Here is a 13,308-nt window from a genome sequence, read left to right on the forward strand (position 1 = left end):
GAGAATGTCTGGAAGTCAGAGAAGTGACTTATGATATCAATTATCGTAACACTTGGCATTCATTTTCTATCGACTAATCAGTCAATGGACTAATAATATTTTGTCTAAATAAAATAAAATAAATTACGGGATGCGCAAAAGCAGAAGGGTGGGATGTGCTGCATTGTGCGTGGACACACTACAGTAGTTTTCCCATTGTGCTTGTCTGTGTTCGATGAAATAGTGAGGTCACAAAGTTCATTTCTATAGCCAGTCAGTGGCAGGAGTGGCGACAGGGTCAGAAAAGGGCACTTGAATCGGCTGTCAATCTATCAGCAGGGATAATGGATGCAGCGCCCGACATTTTAATGTGTTTTTGATGTGTTGAACAGATTTTTTTATTTTTTCAGACAGTGTGGTTTCACTTTGTGCTTGTATATCTATTTGTGTGTGGGTCTGTGTGTGTGTGTGTGTGTGTGTGTGTGTGTGTTGCCCCAGGCGGTGTATAGTGCCTCTTTTCCTGAGGATATTTCCACTAACAAGGGCATTCTGACAGTGGCCGCAACAGATGCTGACTCAGGCTCCAGCGCTGAGATCCAGTATTCACTGTTTGGCATTGGGGTCGAAGACTTCTACATGGATGCAAACACTGGTACATTCAGTTATTATTTTTCTTTAGGTTTTTGGATGATCAAAACAATATACATCACAGATTAAACGTCTTTTCTGCAGCTTTATACACCTCTCCATTTGTGTCTCAAGGTGAGCTGCGTACGGCCACTGTCATGGACCGAGAAATGACGGCCACCTACAAACTCATTGCCCAGGCAACTGATGGAGGAGGGCTGTTTTGCCGCTCTGACATTTCTCTCAAAGTGCTGGACGTGAATGACAATGCCCCCTCTTTCTCCTCTACACATTACCTAGCTAGTGTGTATGAGAATGCTGCCCCCAAGGCTTTGCTTACCCGACTGCAAGCCAGGGACCCTGATGAAGGTACGTTGGTATGATATGCTTTTATATGTTGGAAGTATAACATGTTTAGCAAGGATGATAACAAACAAAAAAGTGTCCTACATAATGCATGTATCTATAAATACCCTGTAATTAAAAAACGATGATTACCACGAACAGGAAGAGGGACATTTTGGTGTAATATTTAGTCTTGGGTGTCCATGAATTTGTCCTTTGTTCTCTCCAGGTTTTAACCGTACAGTGGTCTATTCTTTGGTGGATTCAGTTAATGGATTATTTTCCATTGACCCGATATCTGGGATGGTAATTCTTGAAAAATCTCTGGACAGAGAGAGCCGAGACACCTACCGTGTTCGTGTCCAGGCCACTGACCAAGCTGGGCAACAGGGGGCACTGTCCTCACAGGTTGGTGGTCCCAGTGACACACAATCAAAGATGTATTTTTTGCCATGCTATCCAGTGTATCCACTAATCCTAACCACAGAGAGTGTTGCTTCAAATTCGTGATCCCCTAGAAAGCTGGCACTTATTCTGAAATAAATGCTAGTTGGAATAATTAAATAAATAAATAAATAAAACGTACATTATTAAGATTCACCACAGGCCTCGTTTTATGTTTTAGGTGATATAATCATGTTTTTCTGAGTAATTAAATCAGATACAGAGCAATTAATACAGCTTCTGAGTAATTAGCATCATTTTTTTCTAAAAATACAAATATGATTATGTAATTAAACCATTTTACCACAATAACGTAATTAGAATTATCCACTGCATATTAAATTACAGATTAGTCAGCCATGGAGTCATCCATCTGGTGATGTGCAATCAGTATTTCTGTCCATACACACGGATAAGAGAAGCCAATGAATAATAATAAAAAAAAAGCGTGTTTACTGTAGAGATCAGATAAAGAATCCAGCAGATTCAATCAAGATAAAGCTTTGTAAAATTGTACAGTGGGGTGGGGTGGGGTGGGGGTGGGGGTGGGGGGTGGGGTGACAGACAGACAACTGCCAGAACAAACTGTAAATACAAATTGGAAAAAAACCCCAGTGAGGTCAGGTGTGGCCTTTCTGGACAAATATATTATTTTCGTTTATGTCTATGGGGCCCGCAGTCCATGGTCCTGAACTGAATATTATTATTTGTTGCAGTAGGTATCATTATCACTGTTATTACAAGTAGCAGTAGTTGTAGCTGTAATAGCAGTAATAGCAGTAATAGTAGTGGTAGTAATGGTAGTGGTTCCAGGGGTTGTAGCAGTATTGTAGAACGCATGCACAATAAACAAACAACGGTGAAATTACACAAATCCAGACAAAAGTACAAAATCAGAATTGTACAAATAGCTTAATATTAACAAACCTATCCCATAAATCACCAGACCTTACCACATATTTAAATAATTAGAAGCAAGATTTAAGTTCTCATTTTAACTGTCAAAAGACAGAAACAAAATTATAATGATAATATTTTATATGGCATTTATCTGACTCAGTAATGCCACAAATCTTTAACATTTATCTAGAGGCCAAGGAATTCTCTCTCAGGCTGTGGTGGACACAGACCTCAACTGATTTTTGCCTCTGTGTCTTTGCTCCTATTGTGTGGACCCACTGTCCGTGGTGCTGAAAATCTCTCAGGTCCGGGAGCAGTGCAGTCAAATGATGTGATAGGGAGACCTGTCAAGAGTCTCTTATGTCTCCCTCAGGTTGATTTGACCATTTTGGTGCTGGATGTGAATGACAATGCTCCAGTCTTCCAGAGGAAGGACTATGCTGTTACTGTCCCTGAGGATGTAGCCGTGGGAACTGAGGTGCTGCGAGTCTTGGCGACGAGCGCTGACATTGGACCTAATGCTGAGATCACCTACCACATCCGATTGGGCAACGAGTTAGGAAAGTTCACCATAGACAGAAGCCTGGGTGAGCAAAGGTCCGTGTATTGTCCTCTATTTTGGATTCAATCCTATAAACACTATATTGTACCACATGTATGTTTTAGGCTCTATTTCTGTGGCTGATGATTTGGACTTTGAGGTGTGTAAGGACTACTACCTCACCATTGAGGCCTGGGACAGCGGGAACCCCCCTCTCAGCACTGCTACCATGGTAACAATTGAACTCATGGATGTCAATGACAACGCCCCAGCCTTCAGTGAGGACATCTACAATGTTCTGGTCAGCGAGGATGCGTCTGTTGGGCAGACGATTACAAGGGTAACATTTAGTCCTAATTTTTTCTCCACCTTTATATTAGTATGTTTATACTTTTCTGTCTTTTTCATTAACTTTTGTTTCACTCCATATGTGTCTTTTCTAGGTTTCGGCAGAAGACTTGGACAGCCAGGTGAATGGGCGAATAACCTACTCCATCCTGAAAGGTGACCGTAGCAACCACTTCTGGATTGACCCTGTAACAGGACTGCTCAAAGTCAACAAGAGACTCGACAGAGAACTAGTAAGGATGCATCTTTAAGTACAGTATCTCATAAACAATCAATAGTAATTTTCTGGTTCATGAGCACAGCCAAGACAGAAAATACCAGGTCCGCTCAAGGTCATCACCCAGTGAAGTATCATATTCTGTAAGCGTTACAGCGCTTGCACTATTGCCTGATACATACAGATGCTGTGGCATTCTCATCCCCTTCTGCTCCTTCTAGGTATCCAGGTACTCTTTGTCAGTGCAGGCTTTCGACAGTGGCTCTCCTGCCATGTCCTCCACTGTCACCCTTAACATTGACATCTCCGACGTTAATGACAACCCTCCCGTATTCACTCCTCCTAATTCCACAGCCATCATACAGGTAACACTGTGTGTGTGTTTGCTGATGTTCATGAGTTTTTTGTAATAGCATCGTCTCAACTCCTGTCTCTCCATAACTTCAAGCTAAACCAGGCTGCTGGCACCACCCTGCTGAAGCTGTCAATCAGCGATAAAGACTCCCTTAGAAATGGCCCCCCCTTTGAGTTTCGCATTGTGTCAGGAAATGAGGGAAATTTCTTCTCCCTGGACCAGACTGGAACTCTGAGGGCCAACCGTGCGTTTGGCCCTGAAGCCCCCAGAGAGTTCATTCTTGAAATCCAGGTTGGTGAATGGATTTTTTTTATCCACTGTATATTCAGGAAAAGTTGACTGACAATTACACTTTGTTTGCATGGCTACACACAGTCAGCATAGTAGCAACCTGTTACAGTCTCTCACTGTTAGCTGCTAAGTCAGGCTATTAAGGTCTTGGGTTTTCAAAAGCAGCCTTATATATACACACTTCTGTAATGGAGAATCATTATTATCATATCCATATTCTTTGTTTTTAATTGTTTGGTTATGCCAGGAGAGTGAGTGTCTTAATGTAAACACAATCTCATCATCACCTTCTTACAACCATTGTTACTCTATAACCACCTTTACAAATCTTCCCCAGTAACAAATTGTACCCAAATACAACCAGCAGTTTTCAATCTTAAAGGGGACTAATTATGCTTTTCCATATTTTCTGGCAACTATATAATGCTACAGTGTCAGATGTTCATGTTAAATGTGGCCAAAGCAGTATTTAAAAGAAATCCACCTGTTCTGAATGCTCTGATTTCAACAGTTCAACGGCTCGGTATGATGTCATAGAGAGCCGGATGTCAATATATGGTCATTTGCTTCAGGCACAGCATGCCGGCCATGCCCACAAGGGAACGTGCAGCCCTATTCTTCTAACCTAGTAAACGTGCTTCAGGGTCTTGGCCAATCAGAAGACAGTGGGCTTTAGTGGCGGGAGCTTAAAGAGACTGGAGCATCCAATTTTTTTTTAACTTTGAATCATGCAAGGCTACCATAGAGGATTTACAGAACTATAATATAGGGCTGGAAATGCAGTATAATAGGTTTGCTTTAAATTCGTCTGTGACATTTCAGCAGAACGTTACTTCTGTTTCTGTTTAAATGTCTGAGTGTAACTTTGTTTCGGGCTCTTAGGCAAGTGACTCTGGCAAGCCATGTCTTACCTCTTCTTCCTGGATATTTCTGAGGGTCATCGGGAACAGTCAGTACAAACCAGCCGTCTCCCCTCTGGAAATCTCCATCGTCATGGTAACCGATACCTTCCTGGGTGGACCAATTGGTCGGATCTATGCAACCGACCGCGACCCCAATGACGTGTTGTCGTTTACCCAGAGGCCTCAGTCCAAGAGCATGTTTAAGATAGACAGACAGGATGGCAGCATTGTTGCTCTGCCGGGCCTGGAACCTGGCAGGTACACACTGCACCGCTAAAACACACAGCTCTCTAGCATAGGCGAAAGACTTTTTGTGTCAAAACACAACAAATTTCTTTGTTCTCTCGCAGATACCAGATGAACGCCACAGTGAGTGATGGGCGGTTCGCCGTGATAGCTGACGTATCAGTCCAGGTCGAACAGGTGACAGATGTGCTGCTGCGTAGTGCCCTGACCTTACGTTTCAGCTCCCTGTCCCCGGAGGACTTGCTTGGTCGCTACCTGAGCCAGATAAAACTGATTTTACGGGGACTAGCCGGCTGGAAATGGTCACCAGGACAACAGGATCCCCTCCACATACTCAGCGTGCAGCCAGTTATGGGGACATCTGACGTGGACTTGCTTCTGGCCATGGAGAGGCCGGAGACATCAGGCAGCGGACGGATGGGTGGGATCTACTCCCAGCAAGAGTTGTCTGCAAAGCTGGATGAAGCAGCAGAGCGAGGCCTGATTCGAGGTGTCCTAGCTGGGGCAGTGGTTGTGAGCAGCGCTTGTTCTGGGGAGCTGGAGTGTGGGGACAGGGTGTGTGAGCAGAGATTGGTGATGGAGGATGGCTTACCTGTCATCTACAGCACAGAGAGGGTCAGCTTGGTGTCACCAAGGTTCAACGCTATAGAGATCTGTACCTGTCCTGGTGAGCACTGCACTCATGCTTGGACTATTAATATAACTTAGCTTAGCTCACATTATTAGTGTCCTCCATATCTGATGCAGCTGCTTGAAGTTACTAGTTTTAATATAAAAATCTGCGAAGTGCCTTTAAGTATTTTACTAATTGTACATAGATATTTTTGTTTGTTTTTGTATTGGATCTTCTTGTATTTGCACACAAAGATGCATACATACCATAAAGAATGTTTAGTTTATGTTTTATTTTTTCATATGAAGACAGATGATATTCTGACATCCTGAAGGTATTATTTTCTAATATTTCTGTATCTTCACCAGGAGGGACATGTCCCACTCCTGTGGAGCTTTGTGACGGTCAGTCCTGTCCAGAAGACATGCAGTGTGTCCGTTCTGGTCCTCTAGCGCCATCTGTCTGCCAGTGTCAGCCTGAGCGACTAGACGAGTGTGCAGGTATGATTTGATCCTTCCTTATGCTTCTGATCGGAGCAGATAAGTAGATCACCAGTTGCTAAGATTTGATTTAGAATTATTTGTGGGGTTTTTTTTTAAAGTTCCTTTCCCCTCTAATTTTAATGCTGTATCTCTATGTTTTGTGAATGTGCAGGCCAAACCTCTTTGAGTTTCTCTGGAAACAGTTACATCAAGTACAGAGTGACAGAGAGTGGGCAGAGTGGCGAGATGAGGCTCGGCCTGAGGATCAGAACACTTCAGAGGAGAGGAGTGATTATGTTCACACGTGTTAACCCCTGTACCATGCTCAAGGTAAACACATTTACATCCTAATGCTGCACTTTACTGGTTTCCCAGTGCCAGATCTGCTCAGCAAAGGGTGTACTGTATTTTAGTGGTCGCATATTTTTTAAACAAAGGCGTACAATGATTTTCCCTCTCCTTCCACAGATTGAAGGTGGTCGACTCTGGTTCCAGTTGGACTGTGACAACACCCTTGGCATTATGGGTATCTCTGGCAGACCAATAAACGACGGCCTCTGGCATTCTGTTGCCTTGGAGCTGACTAGGAACTACACCCTCCTGTCACTGGATGACAGCTATGTGGAGCGCCGCCGAGCAGCCCGAGCTCCTGTTCGCCTTTGGCCTCTGGCTCCAGATTCATCCTTTTTCTTCGGGGCCCAAGTGAGGCCAACGAACGGGCAAGGCGAGAGGCCAAGCCCAGGTCCAGGGAGAAGCCAGGGAGGCCCAGGACTTGGGGACCGTGGAGCAAGGCCCCCCCCAAGAGCCCAGGATGGCTTCCAGGGCTGCCTGGGCTCGCTGATGCTGAATGGTAAAGAGCTGCCACTCCAGAATAAGAGGAGCCGTTATGCTGAGATAGCTGGCCTGAGCGAGGTCAAGTTGGGCTGCGTGCTTTATCCAGATCCATGCGTCAGTCAGCCCTGCCTCAATGGAGCCATCTGCAACAGTCTGCCCTCTGGAGGTCTGTGTAGATGACAGTGTGAATGTGTGTTGGTGTCATCTTGTTGTATGAATACATTACATAAATAACTGTTGTCAAATGAAACTATTTCACTTTCAGCTCACTTTCAGCTTAATTTTTATTTGATGGCTTGTTTGTGCAGTAGTAATCACAACTCATATATTTAATCTGTACGGTACTTAAACATTCAGTCAGTTACTCATAAATGAGATTGCATGGTATTAATAGGATTGGATATTGATATTATGTAAAAATATTTATGATTACACACATTATTATTTGACACATTTTGAATTTCTCTCCTGCAGGCTTCATGTGCAGTTGCAGTGCTGGCTTCACTGGGGGGCGCTGTGAAATTGAGTTGACATCCTGCATGCCAAACCCATGCCAGAATGATGGGGACTGTAGGCCTGTAGGCAGTGCATTCCTCTGTGACTGTCCAGGAGGACTCGGGGGACTTATGTAAGATAAACTGGCCTGCAATCACACACACAAGTGCACAAACGCACGCACACACAGGCATACAAACACACACACACAGGCACAGGCACACACGCACACGCACACACACCACTCATTAACCCACATTAGCACTCCAGCACCCACTGTGTTGTTTAAGTTGTTATTGTGTGAGATAAATTAGTGTTTCTAATTCAATTCAGTATAATTTCAGTTGAAAAGCTTATAATCATTCTACAGCTTCCTTCTTAATTACAGCTCAGTAATTGCCTTTGAAATAACCTCTCTGCTCATGTCGTTGTTTAGTGAAGCCACCACTAGAGAGCAGTTTTCCCTCAAAGGAGAAAATGGTTCTGCGTTTTTATGCTTTTGACAAAGATGTAAAAATGGTTTTGATCAAGTTGGATTCAGTTAAATTTAGCTGCCTAATAGCTGGGATAAAAATGATTATTTCTGATCAGCATCAGATTGTTCAGCTACCAGTTAATGATGAACACAGAGTGAATCTATAGCCAAAGAAAATATTCTATTCTGCCACAAGCAAACAGCTGTCGAGTATAATTTTTGAAATTGTTTTTCCTGCAGAGTGATTAATTGTAATATCACACTGAAATATTTGCATTTAAATAACTATGAAATAAAACATTTTCAATTGGAAAATTCTCTAAAAATGTTTCTCTCTAAAAACTGAATCATAAACATAGGATTGTTAATTTAATATAAGGTATAAGGTATTTATTATCTGAAATATTCATGAATGGACTGGCTAATATATCCCGGCCTTGTTAAGTAAACTGTATATGCTTAATGACTCCCTATACTTTTATCATTTAAAGGAAATCTTTGGATACAAGGACACTTCCCTTAGCACTCAGAAATGCTTTTTCTTCTTATATCAGACCAACTCTTATACAGTGTTTTGAAAATCCCATCAAGAAAAAATAATTGAAAAAAGAAATAAAAGTATTTTCTATCTCCCTCACAGCGGGGCACCATGTTTGAAATGACAAGTCGAGATGAGCACGTATGTGTGTGGAGTCAAATTATGTCTATATCTAAGAATATGAGTCTATGTGTGTTGAATTCATCCTTATTTATTTAATTCAGAACCATGTAAATGAGATAATAGGGAATCCATGAAGATAATCCCTTGATTTAGCAAAAGAAAGGCCCTCTGAAAAGATGATCTCCAAAGTATTTATTTTCTCTCAGTCTTTTTAACCCACTGTCACGCTTTTATCTTTTATTCTTCTCTTTCACTTTGATACAAATCATCTTCACCACTCCCATGCATAGCAATTTATTTTCTGTGCTTCTGCAGATGTGATGAGGATGTAAATGAGTGCGACCAGGACGAGTGCGGAAATGGAGCAGAGTGTGTCAACACATTCGGGTCGTTCTACTGTAACTGTTCAGAGGGGTACGAGGGTCAGTTTTGTGATGATCAAACAGCTGATGATCTGGGTGACGACACGCAGGTATAGTATGAACAACACTCACAAAATCTTGCTGAATATACTCAAATATAATCCAAAAAGTACTAGCTTTTAAGCTTGCTTTTTGCACATTAAGCTTACTCCTAATGGGACTTGGCATACTCAGTGAAGCTGTTGAGAATTCTGAGTGCAGTGGCCTTCCGGGAAGGTTTATTCACCAGCTTGGTATGTTTGTCTCCGCAGTAGATGAATGAAAGTGTGGTAATGGGTAAATCACAGTTTCTATTTGAAGTTGTCACGCTCTTGACTTTTGTCATGTGCTCTATACCTTATATTGAGACTGCAAGCTCAATTAATTTTGCACATTGTGAGAAGGAAGGTGCTTTTATTATTCCCTAGAAGACTGTAATTACCAGAGAAGTAACTATAGTCGACAAAACCTATTAAGCTGCTTTCACAACCAACAGATGCGTTAGCTTTGTTTGTTTGTTTGTTTGTTTTAAGGACATTTGAAGGTGTCTATTGCTGGAAATGAAGCTGAATAAAAGTTCCCATTTTTAACTGGAGCATACTTATCATGTATTCTGTCAAAACAAGTATATTTGGAATTAATAATTTCCTCCATACTGCAAGACCAGAAAGGGAAGTGAGTAGGTACAAATTGTACACAATACAAAATCATAATTTTACCCCAACAAAATAGTTTATAAATTAATTTTTTTTTTTGCAGTTATAAAACTTTTGTAACGCTGGTGGTCTTTCAAAGTGTGATGTGTTCATTTACATTGATCTACCAAGAGTGTTTAGAGTGGGGGGATGGGTTACCATATTAACGACAGTTGTCATTGATATCTGGATGATTGAAAAGGAATCTGTACTAACGTCATAGACTGAGGCTCAGCACGTCATTGGGGTCAGTTTGTACCCTGACACCTTAATAGCCAATAGTTTTTTCAGAAAATGTGAGAGTTTCTCAGCAAGTTTGAAATATGTGATTGCTCTTTATCTGAATGGGAGTGCATTCTAAATACCAAAATCCCCTAATTTGGAATTGATTCCAACTCATGGTGATACATTTAGAGACACAGTTCTATCCATGTTTTTATGATTTTTCTCTTCATGTTGCCCAGGCGGAGCCCCTGTCTTACATCGGACCAGGAGAGATAATTGGAATCGGGGTCCTTGCCTTTGTGATCATTCTCCTCCTCATACTCTTCATCGCCTTTAGGAAGAAAATAAAGTTTAGGAAAGACTCAGACCCAGGCCCAGGGACACAGGTTGTGATGGGCGTGTCAGCTATTTCCACGGAAACCAGCTACATGCTGCACAAGACTGGCATGGGGGCCGAAGGGATTGAGTTTAAAGCAGTGCGTGTGTCAGGTTCACCAGGGACCACGAGCATCTATGGTGAGGTAGGAGGCAGCACTGGAGGCCCACCCCAGGTAATGGTGCGTCCAACTGCCCACTCCCCTCTACCAGGAGGACTCAGCAACCAGGGCATGAGGAGCGGTGATGGTGAGAAGACCACTTCCAGTGAGGGCAGCCAGGTATGCAGAAGTATGTATTAATGTTTAGAATTGTTCTCCCTGTCTCCTGCATCATAACATGACCATCACCTCATAGGACTGGGAGACTTTTTAGGTAGGTAGGTACATTTATTTGTCACACTATAACAGGTTATATAGTGAAACTGAGTTTTGTCACTCCCTTCTGCTACATAGCAGACAATATACATTAATACAGAAGCACTTATAAAAATGGTAAACAGAAATAAACCATATTTAATGGAAAAGTGCTGAGGATGAATTTGAACTTAAAATTCTGATAGCTGGGGGGAAGAAGCTGCTCTGCAGTCTGGTGGTGTGGCAGCTGAAACTTCTATATCTCTTCCCAGAAGGCAGCAGTGTGAACAGGTTTTGGCTGGGGTTGGTACTGTCCTATTATCCTTTGGGCTCTGCATAGGCACCTCACCTCACAGATATCACTGATGCTTGGGAGATGGGTACCAATGATCTTCTGAGCAGTTTTAATCACCCACTGCAGAGCCCTCCGGTACTGAGCCGTATACATCCCATGCCAGTTAGTGATGTTTCCCATCATTATGCTTTCTATTGCTCCTCTGTAAAAGCTGACAAGAACTTGTCGTGAGAATTTGCTTATGCTTCCTCAAGAAATACAGTTGTTTCTGAGCTTTCCTCATCAGCGTAGAGATGTGAGATGACCATGTCAGGTTCTCTGTGATGCTGATTCCCAGGAACCTGAAACTGTTCAACCGCTCCACCTCAGCACCACTGATTTAGACAGGGGGGTGTGTCTTTATCTCCTGTTTCCTGAAATCAATGATCAGCTCCTTAGTTTTGTTGACATTGAGCAGCAGGTTGTTCTCTGAGCACCACTCTACAAGATTATGAATTTCCTCCCGACATGAAGTCTCATCGTTGTTTGAAATCCGGCCGATGATGGTGGTGTCGTCCACAACCTTCACAACAGTTCTTTTTATGTCGGGGTTGTAGTCGTGGTGTACAGTATGAATAGGAGGGGGCTGAGCACACAGCCCTGGGGGGCTCCGGTGTTGAGCACTAGAGTGGAGGAGCTGTGTCCGCCAGTTCTAACTGACTGGGGTCTGTTTGTGAGGAAGTCCAATTACCAGTTGCAGAGTGTTGTCTTTAAACCCAGAGTGCTGAGTTTGCTGATCAGTTTCATGGGGGAGATTTGTGTTGAATGCTGAGCTTAAATCCACAAACAACATTCTGATGTAGGTGTTGTTTTTGTCAAGGTGTGTGAGGGCTGAGTGGAGGGCAGTGGAGATGGCATCCTCTTTCGATGGGTTGGTTCTGAAAGCAAACTGGTGAAGGTCCAGGCTGGCTGGGATATTGTTCTTTAAGTGCTCAAGAACTAGTTTCTCAAAGCACTTCATCAGAATAGGGGTGAGAGCCACAGCGGCAGACTTTTTAGGTACAGGAATGATGGTGGCTGTTTTGAAGCAGGTGGGAACCCTCTCCTGAGACAGTGAGATGTTGTAAGCTGATTGGCACAGGATTTTAGTACACAGCCAGGAATGTTGTCAGGCCCAGCTAATTTACTCATATTCACTCTCTGCAGGACTCTTCTCACATCTGCTGTGGATACTGACAGTGGCTGTTGTTGAGGAGATCAAAGTGAGCATAAAAGGTGTTAAGTTCATCTGGTAATGTGGCCTCATACATGATGGGAGAGCTCCTGCCTGTGATGTTTTTGATGGCCTGCCACATATCTTTGGTGTTGAGGTCTCTCTCCTGTCTCCGCTGTTGTTTCCGCTTTTCCTCCTTGATGTTAGCTTTCAGTCTCGCTCTGGCGGTGCTGTCATGACAGTTTTAGTCATAATCACAGGAAATAACTTTGATAGAGCTGGACAAAACTATATGCTAAAAATAAAATGAAATCAATTTTATATCATAATATCAACATTTATATCAACATATCTTCTAGCTCCTTGTTTTGATGATGCTGTGTTTCTATAATTCAGTTATATTTTTATTGTTTGAAAGAGACTCAGGATAGTACATCTATTACCCTTATTCTTAGAAACAGCCAAGAAGTGCTTGAGAAAGGGTTCGGGGTCCTCAGGGTTGAGCTATGAAAAAAAGTGCTTCTATGGCAGAAAGTATTCCCAATATTACTTTTGAACAGGTGGCAAGTACTGTATAGTGCGGATAATAAGCTTATAAGATTGAAAAGAAGTCATTTTTATTTAATGGCCCTTCCCCCTCCCTGAGATCTTTGGACGTGTCCAAGGTCCAGATTTATACTGAAAGGTGATAGAGCCTTTGCAGTTAGTGCTCCGAGACTGAGGAATGACCTGCCCGAGGACTGTAAACTCTGTCTCGTCTTTTAAATCACTTTTAAAAACCCACTTCTTTAAAATGGGTTTTCATTGATTTCATTGATGTTTTATGTGTTTTAGTGCACGTGGGAAGGGTTTGCCTTAGGGGATTTCTGCCAGGCTGCCTTTCAGCTCTGGGGACGAACTACTCCCACATGCTGTTCATTTTACTCTCTTTGTGTGTTATAAGGTGTTTAGTTTTATGGCTTTTAGTTACTTTTATTCTCATTTTGTTTTAAATATACTCTTGTTTTTTATAAA

The 13,308-nt window shown here is 42.5% G+C and overlaps 1 protein-coding gene across 2 annotated transcripts in view; it reads left to right on the top strand.

Annotated features, from left to right (window-relative positions):
• Positions 1–13,308, top strand: part of LOC119896047 (protocadherin Fat 3) — a 72,232-nt gene that overhangs the window by 44,510 nt on the left and 14,414 nt on the right. Inside the window, exons 31-46 of one of the 2 annotated variants that reach the window (XM_038709522.1) lie at positions 478–631; positions 742–975; positions 1,181–1,359; positions 2,669–2,882; positions 2,962–3,176; positions 3,280–3,417; positions 3,623–3,766; positions 3,850–4,047; positions 4,930–5,207; positions 5,300–5,862; positions 6,177–6,308; positions 6,463–6,620; positions 6,759–7,290; positions 7,599–7,752; positions 9,071–9,227; positions 10,316–10,732. In XM_038709522.1, coding sequence (XP_038565450.1) covers positions 478–631; positions 742–975; positions 1,181–1,359; positions 2,669–2,882; positions 2,962–3,176; positions 3,280–3,417; positions 3,623–3,766; positions 3,850–4,047; positions 4,930–5,207; positions 5,300–5,862; positions 6,177–6,308; positions 6,463–6,620; positions 6,759–7,290; positions 7,599–7,752; positions 9,071–9,227; positions 10,316–10,732 — 3,867 coding nt within the window. The remainder of the gene's footprint in view (positions 1–477; positions 632–741; positions 976–1,180; positions 1,360–2,668; positions 2,883–2,961; positions 3,177–3,279; positions 3,418–3,622; positions 3,767–3,849; positions 4,048–4,929; positions 5,208–5,299; positions 5,863–6,176; positions 6,309–6,462; positions 6,621–6,758; positions 7,291–7,598; positions 7,753–9,070; positions 9,228–10,315; positions 10,733–13,308) is intronic. The other variant, XM_038709524.1, reaches the window with a different exon arrangement.

The sequence above is a fragment of the Micropterus salmoides genome, unplaced genomic scaffold (assembly GCF_014851395.1).
Source record: "Micropterus salmoides isolate LMB-PRFRI ecotype aquatic unplaced genomic scaffold, ASM1485139v1 Ms_hic_scaffold_9, whole genome shotgun sequence".
Classification (NCBI taxonomy): Eukaryota; Metazoa; Chordata; class Actinopteri; order Centrarchiformes; family Centrarchidae; genus Micropterus; species Micropterus salmoides.